The 24,580-nt window shown below is 43.2% G+C and overlaps 1 protein-coding gene across 1 annotated transcript in view; it reads left to right on the top strand.

Annotated features, from left to right (window-relative positions):
* Positions 1–24,580, top strand: part of THSD7B (thrombospondin type 1 domain containing 7B) — a 395,203-nt gene that overhangs the window by 263,548 nt on the left and 107,075 nt on the right. The window contains exons 14-16 of the mRNA XM_075609482.1: positions 8,306–8,500; positions 11,643–11,906; positions 22,805–22,980. Of these exons, the coding sequence (XP_075465597.1) occupies positions 8,306–8,500; positions 11,643–11,906; positions 22,805–22,980 (635 nt within the window). The remainder of the gene's footprint in view (positions 1–8,305; positions 8,501–11,642; positions 11,907–22,804; positions 22,981–24,580) is intronic.

Genomic DNA, 24,580 nt, shown 5'->3' with positions numbered 1-24,580 from the left:
TGGCTTAAAAGCGGAAAGAGAGGGTATTAGCAGGGCCGGCTTGATGGCGGTTCCATTGGTGCCACTGCACCGAGCCCTGCGCTTACTTAGGCCCCGCACTCTTCTCCACAACAATTAAACTGTTTGCTCGGGGTCAGCGCAGGGCCTCTTTAAGTGCCTCTTACCTTATTCAGTGGCATCTCATTATGGCACCGCAACATCACATGACGTCATATTGTAATGACAATGTGACATCACTTGGCCTTGCATTGTCATGCCAACATGGCACTGCATTGTACTGAAAATGTGACATCAGGACGCTGCGTCGTTGGAAGAGGAGATGCCGCGCTGGGCAAGATAAGAGGCCCCGCACAAACCCCAAGCACTGAGCCCCGCAAAATTCCCAGCCAGCCTTGGGTGCTAGGTGGATATTGGGGGAAGGGCATTCCCTTCAATATGGGGTAGTAAGTGAGAAAGGTTTTAGGCTCCAGCCCCAGTCGGTGCGCGTCGCAGCGTCTGGCGGCGCATGCACCAGTTTCAGCCGCAACCTGTGGTCTGTGGAGAAGAACAGGAGATTGCGACCGGGGGTGGGTGGGGGTGTGGCGGGGGCGCGGCCATGATGTCATGTGGCTGGTTCGCCCTCATTGGCTCAACCGCCGCCGTGACGTGGCCACAGCTGAGTCGCCGCGCCAAAAATCTCATCTTTTGGCAAAGGCGGTCGCGCATCGCTCTTTGTGCGTGCACACACGCCGGCTGGAGCCTGCCCCATAGAGGGCTGTACTTTGTCTACGCCACGCATGCCGCCGCCTGCGCAGCCGCGGCCACCGGGGACTCCGCCGTAAGCGGGAGAGGGCTTTAGATACAAAAGTGGTAAACAGAAGACATATTAGGGAATAGAGGAAAAACCCTTTGAAGTCCAATTCAGTATGTTCTCTTGGGAGTTACAGTAATCCTGCACAGCAATAAGAAGTGCTTGGAAATCATAAGTAGTTGGAAGCCATCGATAGAGCAATAAATCCTGGACATCTTTTTGTAGCTAGCAACTTTAGGGGTTTCTCTATTTTCCTCTGGAGAATAAAATGTGGTGGATATCGTATTTACAACTGGGATAGGAACATGTAAAAGTTGTACAGTGAGTGGAATTATACTTTCAATGGGATATTTCTTAATATGTGTTTCTCTTACATGTGCTGCAAATGACAGATCGGCACCATTGGAACATGAATCTTTTTTCTAAATCAGGGGTGCTCAACTCCAGTCCTCAAGCCCCCCTCTCCATACCCCCCCGCCCCCATAAAGGGTCAATTTTCCAGAATATCCCTGCTTCAGCACAGGTGGTTCAGCCGAAGAACAGGTTACACTAATCTGTCAGTAGGATATAAGCAATACAGTCTACATTGATGTGTTCTAAAATGATCAATATTTCTTAACCTTAACAATAAAATGCTAAATGTAAATATTGGGTCTCTCTGCCTGTAAACTTCAGTGGAGATTTCCATCTGAAAACTGCCCCAACGACCACTTCAATGTCCAATTTTCACCAGCCAGTTATAGGGTATAAGAAGAAATGGGAAAAGTTACATGAATACATATATATAAGGTAGATGTGGCATGTATAAAGACATGCTGCATTGTGTTAATAGAGGCACCATGATAAATAGGAGGATTCTATTCTCAAAATGTCATGCAGCTGCTCTAAATGCTGCAAATTATTAGGTGAGATTCATCCAAGATCTGTACAAGTGAAAAGAGCATTAAGGGGAGTCATTTATCCAAGATGCTTGCATTTTACACCAGGGAAAGAAAGTATGTAGAAGGAGTGGCTCAGTGAGCAAAGACACTGACTGGCACTGATAGTTTGAAACAGGGGAGCCTGGTTCAATTTCAAAAGTGTGATTCTTCCATATTCTGGGGTGAAAAAGCCCTGGATGAAGACTCCTCTCCTCTTCACTGCCTTGTCAATGGAAGAATCCATCATATAGTATTTATCTGGCGCACAATCAGAGTATAGTATACGTTTGATATAACATGTCTAAATTGCTTAAAATAAGTGTATTAACCGAGCAAGTATCTTAGTGGTAAGAACACTCCCTGTGACGCAGGTGAACCCACTTTGAATCTTCGTATCAGCGCTGTGTGTGGCCTCTGGCAAGTCACTTTGTCTCCTTGTGCCTCAGGCATCAAAATTAGATTGTAAGCTCTTTGGGGCAGATACATATTGTGTATGAAAAGTTATACATACAGCGCTGCATTTATTGGCAGCACTATATCAGAAAAATATTTGTAAACTAATTAGAAGAAAGAAATCACCATAAAATAAATTTCCTGTGTCCTATTTCTGATATTTAAACATGTTTATTCACAAGTCACATAATATATGCAAAATAATTTGTCATATGGTGTTTGCAATATTATTTGTCATGTATAGCATAATATCATTGGAGCCTGCATATATACAATATTGTGCTCTGTGAGTGAAATTGCAGTGGGGTCAAGTGCAGTTTGGATTAAGTGTGGAGTTAGAACCAGAAGGACAATGGTGTGCCGTGTGTTTTACTAGCAGTGGTGTGTGAGCTGAGTGTGCAGTGTGTATTACTAGCAGTGGTGGGTGAGCGGAGTGTGCAATGTGTATTACTAGCAGTGGTGTGTGAGCTGAGTGTGCAGTGTGTATTACTAGCAGTGGTGGGTGAGCTGAGTGTGCAGTGTGTATTACTAGCAGTGGTGGGTGAGCTGAGTGTGGAGTGTGTATTACTAGCAGTGGTGGGTGAGCTGAGTGTGCAGTGTGTATTACTAGCAGTGGAGGGTGAGCTGAGTGTGCAGTGTGTATTACTAGCAGTGGTGGGTGAGCTGAGTGTGCAGTGTGTATTACTAGCAGTGGTGTGTGAGCTGAGTGTGCAGTGTGTATTACTAGCAGTGGTGGGTGAGCTGAGTGTGCAGTGTGTATTACTAGCAGTGGTGGGTGAGCTGAGTGTGCAGTGTGTATTACTAGCAGTGGTGGGTGAGCCGAGTGTGCAGTGTGTATTACTAGCAGTGGTGGGTGAGCTGAGTGTGCAGTGGGCTCATTTATTTTTATTGTGTGGGATTTGGGAGTCTGTTTCAAACTTTTCTTTCTCCCCTGCCTGGTTTGAACGATTGCAGTGGAGGTGGCTTAGATCATTGCTTACCTACAGTAACACACATGATTGGTGCGCGTCTCTCTTTAAACAGAGGCCTGCATATATTGAGCTGTGTGAGTGAAATTGCAGTGTGTTTCTAGTTTGACTTAAGTGTGGAGATAGAACCCAGTTTCAACCCCATCTGGAAGGTGTGAAAGATGGTATATTGAAGCACGGAAAATTATTAGCACTTAATAATCCATAGTTGCAACAATGAGCAGGATTGAGAATGCCACTCAATGCACATCTTGCCACATGTATGTGCACTTGGAGCAGCTGTTCAGGGACCATACCGCTGTGAGAAGTGTGAGCGGGAAGTCTCTTTGGAGTCTCAGATTGCTGATCTCAAGAGGCAACTTGCAACATTGAGGGACTTTGATATCTAGAAAGGAATTTATTGCGGACTGAGCAGGCACTGGCTGGGACGAGCGGTGCAGAGGGTGGAGCTGTGAGGACCAGGAAGAGATAGGTATCTGGTAACAGTTAGGCTGCGGCCAGGCTGGAAGTGAGCGCGCTGGCGCTCGAGCGCCTTGACGTCATGCGCTCTGCTTGGCCGTGCGATTCCTGGCCAGCTAGTTGCGGGTGTTTAGGGGCATGTCGGGGGCACGTCCATGACGTCACAGAGCTAGTTCGCCCTCATTGGGTGAACCGCTTACGTGACGCATCAGCGAGTATCAAAATCAAATTTGACTGTCTCGGCAAGCAGCAAGCTCGCGGGCACATGCGCCCGCACGCGTGCACGCACCCACACCCTGCACAAGCGCATTCAGAGTTCACACCCTGATCGCACTAAGCATGAGCGCACGCGCTCGCTTCTCTTGGGCCTGGCCGCAGCCTTAGTAGTGGAAGCAGAGGGAAGAGGCAGGCCAGTTCTGAGCTGACCCATCCCAATAGATTTGCCAGATTGAAGGAAGATATTGGATGTCAGGGCAGGAATGGTAAGGCTCTGCGAGACGATTTCCTTCAGCAGCCAGGGAAATAGTTCCTCCGGAACAGAGGGGACTCAGAATACTCACAGACCAACCAGGAATATGGTCTGTGGAAAACATTTTTTCTGCCTCCTTCTGCCATTCTTGAAAGTCAGGGGGACCAGACAGGAAGTGTCTATAGAGTGCTATAAGTTGGGTTTCTGTTCTTCGTTATGTGTACTCATAGACCAAGACAGATAGCAGTGGTAGGGGACTCCATAATTAGGAGGGTAAATAGGGCAATCTGTTACCATGTCCGCGTGAACCGAACAGTTTGTTGTCTTCCAGGTGCTCGGGTTCGGCACATTGCAGATCGGGTATAGAGATTGTTGGTAGGGGCTGGGACTGACCCGGCGGTCTTGGTACATGTTGGCACAAGTGACAAAGTTAGAAAAAGATGGAGGGTCCTAAAAAAATATTTCAGGTATCTAGTACACAAGCTTAAGGCAAAGATCTCCAAGGTAGAATTTTCTGAAATACTACCAGTCCCATGCGCTACTCCAGGGAGACAATTGAAGCTTAGGGAGGTAAATAGGAGGGTTGTTTTCTTTTTAGAATACTGGAAGTTTCTCAGAGGTGCTATCTTTATGGTAGGGATGGATTGCACCTCAACAAAGAGGGATCTTCTGTGCTAGGGGGACGGATGTTAAAATGGTTGGATGAGATTTTAATCTAGGAAAGGGGAACAGAATGTGATGGACTTGACAAACTAGATAGGAATAGGGAAATGGCTATAGGTTATGGAGGTAGAATGGAGGGGAATGGTAGTTTGGCAAACAGGGCGCCAACCCATATTAAATATGCATAATACTAGAAAACTTCTAAAGACTAAATCCAATTAGTATACGAAGACAGGAGTATATAAAATAGCAATAGCACAGACTGGAAAAAAACTTTAAATGCATGCTTGCTAATGCAAGAAGCGGTACAGATAAAATGGGGGAGCTTGAATTAATAGTTACAAGGGAGCAGTATGATATCTTATGAATTATTGACACATGATGGGATGAAACTCATGACTGGGCAGTTAATTTAGAGGGTTATTCCTTTTTCAGGAGGATCAAGCAAATAGAAGAGGTGGAGGAACTCACACATAGGTGTCAATGGGGTACACCTGGGGATGCCTGCAAGGGGATTTCAGTTATACATTTGTTACATGGGACAGCATGAGTGCAGATTCCTATATTTATTTTAATATTCAAGGACTCCATTTCCACAGACTCAGTACCATAAAATTGGCATAAAGCAGACATGGTGCCTATATTTAAAAAGGGAGCTAGATCACTACTGGGGAATTACAGACCTGTAAGCCTGATATCAATAGTGGGGAAGCTACTTGAAGGTTTAGTATGGGATAATATTCAGGAATACCTATTGGAAAACAAATTATTAGTAACAGTCGGCATGGATTTATGAAGGATAGGTCATGCCAAACTAACCTTATTAGTTTCTTTGTGGAGGTAAGTAAGAATTTAGACCAGGGTAATGCAGTTAATGTGGTCTACTTAGGTTTTGAAAAGGCTTTTGATACGGTTCCACACGGGGTTATTGTACAATATAAAGGAAAGTCGACTAAAAATATTTGCACCTGGATTGAAAACTGGTTGGAGGATAGACAACAGAGATTTGTCATAAAGGAAAGGGCTGAGAGGGCTCAGGTTGGGCTAATGTCGTGGGTGGTGTTCCTCAGGGATCGGCCCTGGAACACCTGCTTTTAACTTGTTTATTAATGACCTTGAGGTTGGCATCGAGAGAAAAGTTTCCATCTTTGCTGATTATACTAAATTGTGCAGGGTGTAAAATCAGAGAAGTATATAACTCCTCCTCTCCAGAAGGACATAGACTGGAATCTTGGGCAGGTAAATGGAGGTTTAATACAGATACAGTAAATGTAAGGTTATGCATTGGGAAACAAGAATAAACAGGTAACATCCAAATTAAATGAGGCACAATTAGGTGAATCCTTGATGGAGAAGGATTTAGGAGTGGTTGTAGACAGCAGACTTAGCAATAGTGCCCAATGTCATGTAGTAGCTCCAAAGGCAAATACGAGCTGATCTTGCATTAAACGGGGAATGGATGGAAGGTAAATAAGCATAATTATGTTCCTCTATAGCAGACCTTGAATATGGAGTTCAGTTTTGGGCACCACTTCATAGAAAATACATTATGGAACTAGAAAAAGTGCAGAGAAGAGCCACCACATTAATAAAGGTGATGGAAAAGCTGATTTATGAGTAGAGGCTAGCTAATTTAGATTTGTTTACATTATAAAAAAAGGCATCTGTCATGATAATGTCATGAGGTAATAGGTATTTTTTAATCCCTCTGGTGCTTCAGGGGTTAATGAGCTACACTTCTTGTAACAAAATGATGAGTTTAGAACTGGTCAGGACTGTTTCTTTGAGCTGCTCTGAACTTCAAAGGAACTTACTTGGGGCAGGGGGAGGGGGGGTGTCCATGTGGATGGCCCACTCAAGGTGTCAATTGTTTTAATCAAGGGAGAGCAGCTTCAAAGCATTCTGTAGAAGGGGTGGGCTCCTGCCAGGGCCTGGAGAAAAAAATGTATTTAAGCGTGGGCCAGGTTGTTAAATGTCAGATGTCCACAGAGGGGTATTTGAGACCAGATACGGGAAATTTCATTGTTTCTTACCAGCGACCTCTCTGGGGAAAATCTATGTCATTTGGTAAAGTATAGATTTTCTTTTCTGTTTATCATTTTATTTTAAGAAGCTGTTCTGCCGTATATTGTAACTGTATGTTTATTTTGTAATACATTTTCTGTAACCTAAGCACTGTATTTTTATATATATTAAAACATTTAATAAGTAATGCTTTGGGCTCTGAATGAACTGGTGCACGCTCTGGAGAGAATAATTTACTAATTCGGGCAGATGTTGCTACTGTACAACTGATTTTGGTGTGTTAAAGTGCATAGGTTTTCCTATCAAAAACAGGGACCTAAGGCCCTGGCAGATATTTTAGTCTAAGATCTTTTATCATATTTGCATAACCTCAGGTGGTGGCAGTGGATAGTTATGATGTGCAGTTGAGTAGGGGTTATTATTAACTCGCTGGTTCCTTGCAGAGGAAAAAGGGGGGCGGGGTTGGCTAGAGTAGCCGTGTGTATTAACCCTGGTTGCATGTCTAAGTCACGTGCTCACTTGTGTGCTGTTCGTGGCGGTGGTATATTGGGCCAGCTTGAGGAGAGATACAACTCATTTGAGGGACCTTTGCAGGGGTGAAGACTGTGGCAGCTTGCAGGTTGTGTATTGATCCTAGATCCTGTAGAGGAGATATTGTCCATTTGACGTACCTTTGCGGAGGTGAAAAGTGGGCAAGCTTGCGAGCATCAGTATTAACCCTTGTCCCGTATACAGGTCGCGTGCTAGCTGGGGGTCATAAGTGACAGCATCTAAGGAGGTTATTTGATCACTATATACAAATATATGTGGGGTCAATACAAGAAGCTTTCAAAATAACTATTCCTCCCAAGGGCAGTACAAACAACATGGGTCATCCCTTAAGGTTGGAGGAAAGGAGATTTCATCAGCAACAAAGGAAAGGGTTCTTTGCAGTAAGGGTAGTTAACATGTGGAATTCATTACCCATGGAGACTGTGATGGCAGATACAATAGATATATTAAAAAAAAGTATTTTGGACATTTTTAGAATGGAAAGGTACACAGGGATGTACCAAATAAGTAAACATGGGAAGGATGTTGATCCAGAGAGAAATCTGATTGCCAATATTTGGAGTCAGGAAGAACATTTATTTTTTCCCTTATGAGATATTTTTGGATAATGTTTCACTGTGGTTTTATGTTTGCCTTCCTCTGGATCAAAATACTGTAAAGTATCTGTCGTCTTTAGAAGCTACTGCATGACTTTGGGCACTATTGCTAAGCCTTCTGTCTACAAGCACTCCTAAATCCCTCTCCATCAAGGATACCCCTAATTTATCCCCATTTAATTTGTAAGTCGCCTGTTTATTCTTGTTTCCCAAATGCATAACCTTACATTTATCTGTATTAAACCTCATCTGCCATTTACCTGTCCAAGTTTCCAGTCTCTCCATGTCCTTCTGGAGAGAAATGACTTCCTGTCTATTTTTAGCATAGGTTGAACTAGATGGATATATGTCTTTATCAACCTCATCTATAATTCAACTACTATACTATACAATATCATTTTGTTTTGCAGAGATAACGTGTCTCTCGGATAACAACCATTCTACAGATGTGACTACATGTCTCAAATGGGCCGGTCCAATGCCATCCTTGGTACAGGAATGTCATATATCATGTAAAGATGACTGCACATTTACTTCCTGGTCTACATTTACCCTTTGCTCCATGGACTGTGGATCAACTCGGACTAGGAGGCGATCTCTCACTGGTATGCTAGCAATAATTTGTGGTGGACTGACATAAAATTGTTGTTGCCATTACTGTGCATGTATGATCATGATATGAAAGTTATTAAGGAACAATTATAGATACAAGATGCATTCAGTCTGACTTGGGTTAAAAAAATAAAAATGTATAGTGAATACTCATGCTAATGAAATGTATACAGTTCTAAACAATACTGTTAAACAGACAGTGAATGTGTATATATATATTTACCCAGCATAACTTAACTAAGTATGGTAAAACCCATCCTCATTGCTTCATTTTTGCATAGCCAGTATAACCAACCCCACACTGAGGAGACCCATTAAGGTCGAAACAGCTGTCTGTGGGTGGGTTTACTGGCTCTGCATCTTAGCACTGGCTGTGCTCAAGGCTGTGACCATGCGGCAAGCTTAAGCCTATAGGTAACCATGTTAAAAATGGTTTTGAAGCAAAAGGTGGCACTGTGTGCTCATTTGCATGTCATTTCCCAGAATCCCTTGCTGCAGTGGAAGTGCTGTGTGCTGGGTGATAATGGTGAAAGGCGGGGTTGCAGACCTGTCTAAGACATGCAAATGAGCATACAGTAATATTTCCATTTGCTATATATATATATATATATATATATATATATATATACACGCACACACATTTTAAGTTTTGGTGGGTGAAAAAGGTTACAAAAACCCTCCACAATTAGTATATAGCCAATAAAGAATATCACTTGTGAGCACATTCACATGTCTTAGACAGGTCTGCTATCGGTGAAGGTTTTTTTTTGCCTTTTTACCGTTTCATAGAGTTGTGGAAATTAGAGATAAAAGAATTTCATTATTTGATTTTTTTAGTTGCATTTTTGAGTGTATTGAACATCCTGGGGTGAAGTCAAGTAACCTATCCATTAACTAATATTTATTCTGGCTCTGATTGCTCATATGACACAATTTAATTTGACAAACCTATTTGAAATAGTATGAATCCAGGGGAATTCATTTAAAAGAAATTAAATGTGGTTTGAAAAGTTAATCTAAAAATACATTGTTTTTGTAAAAATACATTGTTTTCAGTGAATTTAAATATTGGTTTTATAAAAATACATTGTTTTCAGTGAATTTAAATATTCTCTTCTCTGATTTTTTTTTGGCAAACTCAGTCATATTATTTAACAATTTAAAAAAATGTGTATTAATCTGCTTGTAATCTATCTCCCTTTGAATTGTTGCTATAATGAATACTCATCTGACACTTTATATTGCGTTCTGGCATGTTTTACCTTGTATTTTGTTTGCTGCTTTATTTTCAACTGAATGTTAACACACATTGTTATAAAAGAGAAATCCATATCTTGCATTAATCATCCTTTGTGTCATACTGCCTTTTCAAAATGTACTTTTCTTAGGTCGCGGGTATGGTCAGCGCTTAGCCGCTGAACCGCGCTCACGCTTGTCAGTGAGCCCCTGTAGCCGCAATGAGAGCGGCTTTAGCAGGGGCTAACGCACGTTTCCGCAGGCGTGCGGAGGCTTAGCAGACAGAAAAAAATACGTTTCAGCGCTGAGGGGAGCGGAGGGCCGGTCACGTGAGCAGTTTGCCCAACGAAGGCAAACCAGTTCCGTGATGTCACTGGCCCGCCCATAGACACGCCCCCGGAAGGCGCATGTAGTAAGGCCAGGGAAAGCACCCTCTTTCCCTCAGCCTCTGCGCGCCTCCACATGGCTGCAGTCTCTATGGACTCAGCCGTAGGCTGACGTATGAGGTGACCTCACAGGCTTAATGCAGTATATTCCTAATGCACTCATTTTCCCAAGTGTGATAGTAATTCACAGAAATGTGTTTTAAATGCAGTTTATACATTTGTGCACAGAAAGCATGTAATTGCATCAGAAATTTTTTAAATAAATGAATGTCGCTTTTTTACCCACCATAATCTATTTAATGTGTGGGTGAACCCATTACAGCTTCATATAGGAAAGCCAGTATAACCATTCTGACGCTGACACCCAAATGTAGAGACGGGCGGGACTGTCATAATCCGTTTCACGGAATATCCCGAGGTTTCCATTCAAAATCCATTCCGCGTTGTAAAATCCGTCGACGCATTGCGCCCGTTTCAATTTGTGGGGATTAATAAAAAACAATCGCAGATTCCACAATCCGCTGGTGGATTTTAAGAATCCAGATTTGAATCCGCGGACTGGATTGTCAATGATAAAAAAAAAAATAATAATCCGGAAATGGCGAATTCCCTCTTTTTTGAGATCCGAGGCAGATCCAAATCCGCCCCTGAAATTGTGCCCATCTCTACGCAAAAGGTTGAAACATTGAGTAGGGTTTACTGGCTGTGTACTTCAATTAACCCACGCTGTGCTGAAAAGCTGTGTAATGCGGCAGGTATATACTTATAGGGGTCCATGTTCAAATGGATTTGAAGCAAAAGGTGACACTGTGTGCTCATTTGCATGTCATTTCCCAGAATCCCTGGCTGCAGTGGAAGCATTGTGTATAAGAGATAATGGAGAAAAGCAGGGTTGCAGACCTGTCTGAGATGTGAACGTGCTCACAAGTGGTATTTTTATTTAAATATAAATGACACATGCAGCTGAGCAGTAGGAAGAGCCTGACTCTGTTTGTTAGTATACAGTACCTACTTCACCTTAAAAAACTTGAGTTTTTACATATGGCCATGAATTTGAATGGGCCTCGTACAAATGCAAAAGGATGAAATATTTCCTTTGAATACCAAACAGCAAGGGAATGCAGATAACTACAAAATACAGCAATACGGTGGTGCACAAGTAATTGTGACTGAATAATACCCAGAATTATTATGAAGAAAGAGGCAGTATAATTGCTTTAGTTATACGATATAATTAGGAGGTATTAATATTGCATATAACCCTCATTATTACTGAGACAGTAATGTGACATCTACAGTAATTCTTCTTACCGTCTTCTCTGTAGTTCTTGTTTTTCAAACAAGAAGCAATTCTAGCCTGCCTTAAAATGTCACTAACGCTGACATATGTGAACTTCCCCTTTCAGACAACAAATAATATGAGGATTAATAGATTTGTGTTTAGATTATGTCCGACTTTATTAGAATTCTACAGTATCTGACATTTCATTAAATCCTATTGTTTTTGTAACAGGAAGAAGCAAAAAGAGAGACAGGTGTCAAAACACAGAGCTGTATCCTCTGGTTGAAATTGAAATGTGTCCTTGTGAAGTTTTTAAACCCCAGCCATATGGAAATTGGTCAGACTGCATAATACCAGATGCAAAAATAGAAACGCAATTAGGAGTGAGGAATCTTGGAGACATCAAAGAATGTGGAGAAGGCGTACGAGTTCGAGCCAGTGCTTGCTATGATCAAACTGGCAGAATTGTGAATCCATCTTTCTGTAGCAGTTCTGGTAAGGGGAAATACTCAAACTATGCATTGTAGTACTGTACATGAAACATTTATCATCATATATATCAACTACTATATAATATAAAATATTACAGGTTGTCTTTTGTTAAAGATGACTTCTGTGAGTCTCAATTAAAAAAAAATTTAATGCAATATTTTAACAAACTTTTTTATGCTGCCTGCTTTGATTCTTGACTTCCTCTGCATGTTTTAGCACTGTTAAAGAAACATCTTCCTTTTATCATCTTCATTTTTGGGTGGGGATGGTACAAATATAATCTTTCTCCTTTAAATAGGGGTTTTGGCATCTGATGATTAAATGTGTAAAGTATGATTTATACAAATATTTTTCCCTTTTTTTTTTTTAAACGGACTGCACATGTAATTATCTTACAGTAAATAGCATGCTTGAGGGAGGAGACTTGTGTCTTTCTTGGTTTGAGTATTTTTAGCATCAATAACCCAGAACCCGTATCACGTCTCCCCAATCATCTGTTGTTTACTTGACAAATTAAGCTTGACACTTTGGGCTGGATTCACCAGACTTCGATCCTGCCTGAAATGTCAGTGAATGAGTAAAAAAAATAGACGTTATTTTTATCACCTAATTAATCAATGAATGAATGCATAAAGTAACACAACAATGGAATGGTTGCATTTAACAACAAACATCTAAGCATGCAAAGAAGTAATGAAGTGTTCATCATTTATTGATTTGCTCTTCATACTGATACTAAGCAATTGTCCCGAAGGACGGGGCAGTGTCTGGCCATTATAACCCATGGAGGAAGAGCTTAACCGACCTGTGCATTAATGACCAGTGAATGCCCTGTCCTGAGGGGATTATTACTAATAGCTAGATTTTTGTTTTGTTTATAATTATAATTAAAAAATTACTAATAGCCGCCTCCTCCCCACACCCTGGTCTACCAATGATATGCCCTGAACCCCTCTCTCCACTCTAGCAATACCATGCACCCTCTCTCACTTAACTGCACGGTCAAGCCACTCACTCCTCCAGACCTCTCTCCCACCCTCCCCTCGCTCCTCCAGACCTCCCTCCCACCCTCCCCTTGCTCCTCCAGACCTCCCTCCCACCCTCCCCTCGCTCCTCCAGAACCCCTCGCTCCTACAGACCTCCCCTCGCTCCTACAGACCTCCCACCCTCCCCTCACTCCTACAGACCTCCCTCCCACCCTCCCCATGCTCCTACAGACCTCCCTCCCACCCTCCCCACGCTCCTACAGACCTCCCTCCCACCCTCCCCACGCTCCTACAGACCTCCCTACCACCCTCCCCTCACTCCTCTAGACCTCCCTCCCACCCTCCCCTCGCTCCTACAGACCTCCCTCCCACCCTCCCCTAGCTCCTACAGACCTCCCTCCCACCCTCACTCGCTCCTCCAGACATCCCTTCCACCCTCCCCTCGCTCCTCCAGACATCCCTTCCACCCTCCCCTCGCTCCTACAGACCTCCCTCCCACCCTCCCCTCGCTCCTACAGACCTCCCTCCCACCCTCCCCTAGCTCCTACAGACCTCCCTCCCACCCTCACTCGCTCCTCCAGACATCCCTTCCACCCTCCCCTCGCTCCTACAGACCTCCCTCCCACCCTCCCCTCGCTCCTCCAGACCTCCCTCCCACCCTCTCCTCGCTCCTACAGACCTCCCTCCCACCCTCCCCTCGCTCCTATTGACCTCCCTCCCACCCTCCCTGCGCTCCTACAGACTCCCTCCCACCCTCCCCGTGCTCCTACAGACCTCCCTCCCACCCTCCCCTCGCTCCTGCAGACCTCCGTCCCACCCTCCCCTCGCTCCTGCAGACCTCCCACCCACCCCTCGCTCCTACAGACCTCCCTCCCACCCTCCCCGCGCTCCTACAGACCTCCCTCCCACCCTCCCCACGCTCCTACAGACCTCCCTCCCACCCTCCCCGCGCTCCTACAGACCTCCCTCCCACCCTCCCCGCGCTCCTACAGACCTCCATCCCACCCTCCCCGCGCTCCTACAGACCTCCCTTCCACCCTCCCTGCACTCCTACAGACCTCCCTCCCACCCTCCCTGCACTCCTACAGACCTCCCTCCCACCCTCCCTGCACTCCTACAGACCTCCCTCCCACCCTCCCCTCGCTCGTACAGACCTCCCTCCCACCCTCCCCGCTCTCCTTCAGACCTCCCTCCCACCCTCCCCGTGCTCCTACAGACCTCCCTCCCACCCTCCCCGTGCTCCTACAGACCTCCCTATCACCCACCCACCCCTCGCTCCTACAGACCTCCCTCCCACCCACCCCTCGCTCCTACAGACCTCCCTCCTACAACCTTCCCTCGCTTCTACAGACCTCCCACCCTCCCCATGCTCCTACAGACCTCCCTCCCACCCTCCTACAGACCTCCCTCCCACCCTCCTCTCGCTCCTACAGACCTCACACCCTCCCCTCGCTCCTACAGACCTCCCACCCTCCCCTCGCTCCTACAGACCTCCCACCCTCCCCTCGCTCCTACAGACCTCCCACCCTCCCCTCGCTCCTACAGACCACCCACCCTCCCCTCGCTCCTACAGACCTCTCTCCCACCCTCCCCTCGCTCCTACAGATCTCTCTCCCACCCTCCCCTCGCTCCTACAGACCTCCCACCCTCCCCTCGCTCCTACAGACCTCCCACCCTCCCCTCGCTCCTACAGACCACCCACCCTCCCCTCGCTCCTACAGACCTCTCTCCCACCCTCCCCTCGCTCCTACAGATCTCTCTCCCACCCTCCCCTCGCTCCTACAGATCTCTCTCCCACCCTCCCCTCGCTTCTACAGACCTCTTACTTGTCCCTCTCTCCTCCAAACACCTCCTACCGGATCCCTGCTTCTCCCTCCTGCCTACTCTATTAATACCCAGAATTTTTACCAATCAGGGCAGGGATTTTAGTAATTGACGGAATTTCAAACTGTTTATCCCATAATTGCAAATATTGGGCTACTACCAACATTTGTATCACTTAATCCAACCTAGCATGAACCTTATAATGCCTATGGATATAATGGCCACTTACTACATAAGCAAAATAAGACTTTAACATAATATTTAACATACTATTAACATTGTAGAATATACCCACATACACATATATAAATATTAACCCCATAGTGGCCCAATTAGCCAGTTAGTCATAATCTTGGGCTCAATTCTAAAATCTGATTGGGGTGCAGTTACAGCATCATGATGTAGCGACACCACGTGCTGCGGTGTTGTCATGGCAACGTGACGATGATGCAGTGTCACATGACGCCACGATGCGCATGGAGGATGGCTGCTCTCCTACAGAGGCCCCGCTCTCCCCCGACAATCTGTTTAATTGCTGTGGGGAAGAGTGCAGGGCCTTTGTAAGCAAGGTAGCGATTCTTGGGGGGTATAAAGACACCCTTATAATCCCCCTGGTTGCGCTACGGTCATAGTCCCCATGGCTAGCTGTCCACTTAGATGTTATGCACTTTGCATTTTGTTTCTAGGGTGTTTATGTTGTATGTTAATCCCTTTGCAATACATTGGTAGCCTCGGGCATCAAAAGGTTTAATCCAGGGATTTAATCACTGCTTCAGCACAGGTGGCTCAATTAGTGGCTCAGCCGAAGTCTGAGCCACTGATTGAGTCACCTGTGTTGAAGCAGGGATATCCTAAAAAACCTGACCTGTTGGTAGCTCTTGAGGCCTGGAGTTGACCACCCCTGGATTAATCATTCAGTTCCATATAGTGTTTTCTAAGAATCCTATTTTAACTCCATTTTCAACTCTTTTCGCTCAAGTGTTACATGTGCTGAGTTGTATGCAACTTTTAGATGTTAGAAATATAGAAATGTTAGTAAATAAAGCAATATATATACAGTGTGCGAAATAAATCCAAAAGTGAATCCAGATCCTCATGTTTACATGGAAGGGCGAGATGCGTGCTGATCAGATTTATCCACACTGTTATAAACCATCTTGTCTCATTTGCACAGTAACTACAATTCTGTAACATTTCACATAAGGTGATTCAGTTCATCAGCTCACACGATATGGTAACATTATAACACGCAAGCAATTACAGCTTAATCCAAGTCACTGTATTCGGTAGGTAGGGAAGATGATACATTGTTATCCAGAGATAAAGTATGTTTACATTTCAAGGGTCAGTGCAGAATAAATGGATGATAGTATTTCAAGGAGCTGTGTCGTGTAAAGTACAGCTATCAATTTCGTATCACATTTGCCAGTGCAAGACATTGGGGCAGCTTTCTCCTATCACGTCATTTTATTTCAGAATGGTATATGTATTTATTGCAATTTTATGGATGTATTTGATATTGTACCTAATATTGGCTATTTCTTATTTTGGTAAATTTAGAAGATTTCACATCCTGCAAGGGAATCTATCTGAACACTGAAACGGAGCTAAACTTGCACTGTGTGTATGAAAGAAAATCTCAATAAAATCAGTCATACTGAGCCACTAATTGAGCCAGCTGTGCTGAAGTAAGGATATCCTGAAAACCTGTCCTGTTTACGGCCCTCGAGGACTAGAGTTGTGCAGGCCTGCCTTACAGAATAAGGGCCAGTAACTCTGTTAACAATGACACTGAGTTTGGGGAGTCGGGGGGAACCTGGTTCAGTTCTCGGTGTCAGCTCCTTGTGACTTTGGGCTGACAATTTATCTCCCTGCCTCAGGCACCAAAAACATAGATTGTAAGCTCATCGGGGCAGGGACTGTGTCTGTAACAATTCCTATATGCTGCGTACTGAGCGCTATACTGTAATTGTGACGCGCGTTGAGTCCCATTGGGAGAAAAGCGCTGTATGAAATAGTGTTGTTATTATTATCATTAAAACGAATTCAGTAACATTAGCACCTGATTGTAAACAGCGAGTTCTGTGTGTTACATATTCCTGCGCTACAACTTGTATTACCTTTGAATAGGTCCCTTGTTATTGAAAATAGTTGTGGTCTATACCTGTAATAGTATATGCGATTCTGACTTTGACACCTCCCTATTTCTCTCCTTGCCTAAAGGTTTTTTTTTTATATGTATAAATAGGGTACATGTGATGATAAATGTAAGCTACTATGAAGCTACTATGAAGAATTGTCTATGACTAGGGCACTGGTGTTTGTTGTCTTAAGGAAAAATTCAAAACCAAATGTGTTTCCATAAACAAGTTGTCCAGAGAGTTGATTTTGAAAGTGTATTGGAGGATATATTACTTAATGTTGCACGGTGTGTGAAAAGCACTCAGCCCAGCCAGCCATAAATGCACATCCATTGGCCTCCTCTACTATTAATAACCGGAGGTAGCTCTGTCAACTGAAAAACAATTTAAAGGTCTCTTTCTCTTCTCGAAGCAGCGGCTTTGTTATAGATTGATGCTGCCTTTCGATTGTACAGCAAGACGGTCTATAACAGGCTATGGACGGATGCTTCACACCTTATATTGGAATGAGAAACCGTATTTTTACTGCAGTTATCTCTTCTGTAGAAGCCGTATCGTAAAAATGTCAGGGGGAAAAAAATCTTCAAAATGGAGCTGTAGTTTGTGAAAGTAAGAAATACTGTAGACCACCTTCACTGATTGTATTGGAGTCATGTGTCCTGTTTTGGGAATAACTGTAGCAGGTTAGATCCAGTCTTACTTAAATCCTCCATGGTGCCATGAGGATACGGTACCAGAACATGAGTTTGGCTGCACATAAGCAGCTGTGCCATCTTCTTTAACGAATGCTTTAAAGCTGTGAATTTGAATACTACAATCAACACAATTTAGTGGAAACTACTTCTTCAAGTCGCTGCAGTACTGATCATATCCCTGAAGAACCATCAGAATCCTAATCTAGGACTGCTTTAGTGGGTAGTCTCCCGGGAATCTGCTCTTAAATGGTTAGAGTCCGTCTTTTTTTATGTAGCCCCTTTCCCCCATGTCTAAGGTGACTACGTGCGGTGCTTTAGCTGATGGCTCACAGGAGGCCTGTTCTTCAACTGCAGGGAGCCTGGGGTGTACGTAAGGTGTATGCTAACAGTGCCTCCACCTGAAAAGGATCCTCACATAGTAGGATAGCCCCTCCTAAGGCCTCGGTCATGGTCAGCGCTTATGCGCTGACCCGTGCTGAAGCGCTGCTGCTGCTCGGCAGTGAGCCCCCGCAGCCGCAATGAGAGCGGCTTTAGTAGGGGCTCACTTCCGCTTCTGCAAGCGCGCGGAAGCGTAAGTCTTAGCAAAATTTTAAATTCAAGTGCTCAAGGTAGCGCAGGGCTGGTCACCTGAGCGGTTCGCCCAATGAGGGCGAACCATGTCCGTGACGTCACAGCCCCCCCCCCCCGACACGCCCCCGGACGGCGCGTGGTCTAAGGCCAGGGAAAGCACCCGCTTTCCCTCAGCCTCAGCGCGCCTCCGCCCGGCTCCATTCACCCTGGACGCAGCCTAAGACAATATTCCCAGTAATATACACCAGAGTATGGTATAGCAATATTTACTGAACACGTATTTGTAACACAGAGAATACAATACCACCATACATATATGTACATAGACCTCGCAGAGTGTCTCCACAGTACTTGGGTGCAGGGGCACCAGTGTCCCAGTGTCCAGCCCACAATTGTCACTACCACCGCCATGCGTGTGTGTGACAGCACTGCCCACAGTAGGTGTGTGATCGTTGGTGCACTTGTTGGATTGTGATACCTGCCAGGTGCTTCAGCACCCGGTATCACCAACTGATGAAAAGGGTCTGTCCTGACCCATGCCGTCGCCATCAGCGATGGCGTCTGCCTCTACGTGGGGTGGACTTCCGCTGGAGTGTCCCAACATGAAGATAGTCTCTTTGTCTTGCGGTGGTGGTCAATATTCCTGTCTAGAGGGGCTGTCCCTGAAGTAACCACTATCTTATGGTGACTCAGGATCTACCTGGGGCCTGAGGGGGGGGGGGGGGGGCAAAGTTAGGCCTAGTCCAGGGAAGCACAGCACCCTGGTCACTACCTTTCTCTCTCTGCTGCCCTTCTGACTGGCGTGGTGCATAGAGCGCGCCAAATGTAACAACTCTAGTGAAGGATAATGCTGCAGCTTTAATGGCTGTTGTGCCTCACATATTCAGCCGCCCCAGTGACTGCTGGGGTATGTAGTCCCCGCAGAGCCCTACACCTATCATGGCCGCCACTCGCGCTACACTGTGCATGCGCCCGGCTCCCGTAATGGCCGCCGCACTACTGGTGGTACTGCGCATGTGCGGGATCGTCATGCGTACACGCAGCTATAAGCAACATGGCAGCGCCCTGCGAAGGGAACCCCCACAGACTTCTGGCGACCCGCTCGCCACCCTGACTGACCACAGCGCTCCCACAGCTTCCAGGCCGCAGCGGAGGTAAGGATCAGCCAAGGGGGAACCCAGAGGGAGACCTGGCCACATTAAAGTTAAACATTATTGTAACATTTAGTAAAGAGTGCTTCCATAAATCCACATTCTTTCTTAAATTGGATAAATACACACAAATATATGTGTGTGTTTTTAATGATGGTTCAGAGACTTGGCAAGCCCTAAAGAAAGCAGAAGAGTCAAAATGACGGAGTGCGAATTAGCAGTAACGCATACAGTACAAGAGCTAAAGTAACAGAACAATAGAAGTTACAGAACAATAGAAGTTACAGAACAAAGGAAGTTACAGACAATAGAAGTTACAGAACAATAAATGGAGATGTTCACTTTGTCTTCTGCTGCTAGTGAAATTTATGTTCAGAAATTAGTAGGTACTGCTTTGAAAGGGTTTCTTTATTCCCCAACGGAAGTGTTCCAAATAAAACAATTTGAAGCTAGCTCAGATATGTTAGTACAGCATCTATGTGTTTTATTTTATCAATAATTTCAAAATTACAGTATTTCTCACATATAACAGTGATCTTGAATTCATGAAGCACATTAAGGTTTCTAACTGCTACTGGGACCGGGTATATGCAATAATTAAATCTGCTGACAGAATTATAAGCATATTTAAATTACATTTAATTAGAGCTGCATCTGTTTAAAGTGTTATTCCCAAAGATGTTGAAATAGCATGAAGTGACTAGAACGAGCTTCCCATAGTGTTTTTCTGTTGCCAGTGCAGGAGAACAAAACTTCAATGTAGTGGCAGCCTGGTGAGTTTCACTGAAGTTTGGCCCCTAACAGAGGAGTCGGTGTGCAGAAAATGTCATTTATAGCTTTGTGGAGATTAGATACTTTCAAATCAAAAACTGAGAATGTGAGCCATAAAGAAGCATACGGGTTCGGGGATTAATAGGCAGCTGTTGCACACAGAGATATGAAATTCTTTGCTGCATAACATGATATATGATCTCACTGTCAACGATTTCTCGACCAAAGGGTGTCCCCCAAAATGTTTACTTCTTTTGTGTACCCAATTTGCAACTGTTTTTGAAATTCAGAATATAAGCGTGGAACTCCAAATTGGTGAACTGTTCCTCCCCCTCCCCCCATAGTTTTTGTACTTCCTGTACACCCAATGAAAAGTAACGTGGCACAGTCAAATATTTATCATTTTTCTGCGTTTGTCCTAGTTAATTTTGTGTTACATCTTAAAAATGAACACATACTTTATATACAGATACTAGATTGCTGCTTTGTACTAAATAGAGTAGCTGTTGTGCATACTGGATAGCTCATGTGTACTACATAGCTCATGTGTACTAGATACAGTAGCTGCTGTATGTACTAGATATCTCATGTGTACTAGATAGCTCATGTGTACTAGATACAGTAGCTGCTGTATGTACTAGATATCTCATGTGTACTAGATAGCTCATGTGTACTAGATACAGTAGCTGCTGTATTTACTAGATATCTCATGTGTACTAGATAGCTCATGTGTACTAGATACAGTAGCTGCTGTATGTACTAGATAGCTCGTGTGTACTTGATGGCTGATGTGGTGCTTGCATCATGTACACTCGCTAACAAAGATACACCAGTAAAGGGTTATTAAGTCACAAGCATCTGAGAAATGTTGACAGATGGTAAAAACCTTAAATAAGAAGCGGGACTTAAAGGTTGGGTTTACTGTGTAGACTCCTAAAAAAAATCAGTGTTAAAAAAGGTAAGAATGAGATTGTTCCATAACTACAAGGCACAAGAGTTGGGCACTTGTGATAATCATATTGTGGCCAATGAGATCATATGGAGCTAGATATCCGGTAGTAATATTGTAGGTCGCATGTAAAGGATACGCAGAGCATACACTGTACAGACTTATTACTCTCGTTAATGAGCAAAATAACACATAGAAATTGTAGTAGAGTATAAAATATAGAATTAAAGCAGCAGTTCAAGCAATATCCTACATGTGTTTCTTTTGTTTTTTTTTAAATTAATCAGTTCTGTACTATGAGAAGTAGCATAAAAAAAAATGTTTTAAAGCGATTTTTAATGTTTCTAATGTAGGAAGAATTTCCAAAGTGATAGACCCTTTCCCTTCTGATAGGCTCTGGCTCTTGAGCCCCACCCTATCTCTAGCAGTGCACCAATTGTATCTAGTAACTGCCCAGTCGCATAATATTGCTGGACTACATTGCCCACAATGCTGTGCAAGAACTGAATTAAATAGCCCTGAGCAAGCGATCGATTATAGGAGAACGGATCAATCTGCAGCTTAGCTAATCACTTGTCAGTGTGCAGATTGTATTGATGCACATATTGAATGGGGAATATATATATATATATATATATATATATATATATATATATATATATATATATATATATATATATATTTTTTTTTTAAACAGCACCTTGAACTGCAGCTTTAACTCAATTGACAAATGTTTTCTTTTTTTTACCTTTGCTACAATGCCACTATGAATTAGTATAGTAACATTTTCCTTTTTCTTGGCTTTTCCAACAATATGAAATCACATCCCAGCTCCATTTGTCAACATTGCTCTTTTCCCCTTTTTATTTATATAGTCACTTACCCCACATTTTTCTTTAACATTTAGCTTCTTTTTTTCTTTTTTTTTAACATATTTTTCACCAATGCTACTTTTATAAAATTTTATAACAAAACATGACCATAGTGTTTTCTTACAGCCCTTCCCAATAAAATGTGGAACCACAGATTTGGGCCCATTTTTACGAAGCAGTGCTACAAAGTGAACAGGCTGTGATGTGTTTTATGGAGTAGCACCGTTTAGAAAAATATGGCCCAATATATCTATCTACATATGCAGCCAACTTTACTGCAACCTGTGGCACACCGCAGCGGGACATACACACGGAAGAAGCGGCCATTGGTTTTAATGAGCCATGCACGAGAATGGACAGGGCTTTTGCACCATTTCACCCGCGTGAGCGCACCACGGGCTGCTATAACATTGGCTGCATCTGTCCGCGAATAACTCATCTGTAGAGGTGTGGGAAACTTTCGCACAAGATGGCAAAACTGAACAGGATTTGGCTAGAATTTTCACGGATATGAGAATCTTTAGAAAAAGGCAAACATTTTTTGTGAACCGGAAGTCAGAAACATCGCCCACATCTGTACTCATCTGCACTAAGGGCGGCTGCTTCAGTTTCACCTTGTTCTGTGTCTGCCTGATCAAGGTATGCTGATGAAATGGACACTTTGTGCACCTTTTCTGTTGGATAAAAACGTCAATATAATTCACCCTAGAGCAGAGTTGGCCCAACTCCAGTCCTGAAGGGCCACCAACAGGTCAGGTTTTAAGGATATCCCTGCTTCATCACGGATGGCTCAGTCAAAGACAGCCACCTGTGCTGAAGCAGGGATATTCTGAAAACCTGACCTGTTGGTGACCCTTGAGAACTGGAGTTGGCCAGTCCCTGGAGTAATGTATTACTGATGTTGTTATTGTCTAAAGCATCTTCTCTACATGTGTGTTGCAGGTTACACGGAGGAAAGATGTGTCATTCCCTGTCCCTTTGACTGCAAGTTGAGTGACTGGTCAAGTTGGTCTCCTTGTTCTTCTTGTGGAACTGGAGTTACAATTAGGTCCAAATGGTTAAAAGAAAAACCTTACAATGGAGGTAGCCCATGCCCAAAACTGGATCTTAGGAATCAGGTGAGGTGTGCTTTGTGACTAATACAAACTTTCTCAGATAAGCTCATACTGTACAGCATGTGCTTAGCGTGTAATCATTTGTTTGTGGATTACTTTTATTGAAGAAACACAATATTTTAAAGAAAATGAAATACATGTTAAATATTTGAGATCTTAAAATAACAGGCAGGGCTTCATTTGGCGGGTGACACTGGGAGTGATGGATATATTTATATAATAATAAGGCCAGTGAAAAGAAGTTCTGTAGGAAGAGAAAGCGAGACAATAAACAGCTTTAAAAATGAAAGCAGTAATACCACATATTTGCCAATGTCAGGAAATATAGGGATGCACTTGGAAGTACAGTATTTATATATATATATATATATATATATATATATATATATATATATGTATATATATATATATACAGTATATTCATGTATATAGATATATTGTGTGTGCTTTAGAATTGATTATGGTTTATTGATAAGAAATCTCAAATAATATCTGGTATACAGGTGGCTGCCATGTTAAAAAGCTTAAAAATTGGATATATAACTGTTTAATTTTACATAGGCAGCAACATCCCTCAACAAATTCATATGAATAAATAAATACGTTTTTACCTAGTAATACATCTACATTAAGCTAACTTGGTGACTATAATACATAAGCCACCAACACCCTGTGCCCCATTTGTAGCATGCCTTATCCTGTCGGCACACGAGCATAGCACACTTTAATTGGGTATAGTTACTCCTCTGCTGCATCCAGATGTTGCACTGACATCCTTATTAGAGGTGACACATGGACTCAAGTCTTCAATCTTTCTTTCACTCGCACTTTGTTAAATGGTATCATGCTATGGCCCAATTCTTTTTCTGTTTTCATTCTGTCGCTATAGAAACACAAATGTTACAGTAACACAAATATCCCTATACCTCAAGGTACAATTTATTCGTTTAACACCTGGTTTTCATGGGAATAAAACATAATTATTTTTTTATTACCAGTGATTTTAAACTGCAGATACCAGGTTATCGGTAATTAAATGATCTAATATTTATCTTGATAAATATAGATTTTTGCTCTAAATATAAAAATGTTTCAGTTTCCAACTTAAATCTGGTCAGAGTAATTTAGCATTTAATTATGTGACAACTGTGCACAGGACACATCATATTTATTTGATTTATCACTTGATTTTTTAATTGTGGTTGGTAGACTTTCTAGTCTATTGATATATATTATATTGGTTTGTCTACTTCAAGTATTATTAGATTTTTTTTTTATATGCCACCAAGGTATGACTAATGTGAAGTGAACACACAAAAGCGCAAAAGATATACTTATGCGGTAAAATATACATGGACGGAAAAAAATATGTTAAATACAAATCCTGCAGGGGTGCAGCTTTTAGTTCATGATCTCCTCATCTGTCCAAATCTAATGTTTAGGTTGGAGGTGCAAACACCCTCGGGTACAGTATGAAAAAGGGTTTCAATAGAATAGTGTAGCGATAGAGATAATTAGATCAGCGTTCCCCAACTCGTGTCAATCCTTCCAATGTACAAATCGCCAGGTTCAAAGATGTCTGAATCAGGGCGAGCAGTGGGTG

Source organism: Ascaphus truei, chromosome 7 (assembly GCF_040206685.1).
Source record: "Ascaphus truei isolate aAscTru1 chromosome 7, aAscTru1.hap1, whole genome shotgun sequence".
NCBI lineage: Eukaryota > Metazoa > Chordata > Amphibia > Anura > Ascaphidae > Ascaphus > Ascaphus truei.
Note: the sequence above shows the minus strand (reverse complement) of the source record. Positions and strands in the feature narration are given on the sequence as shown.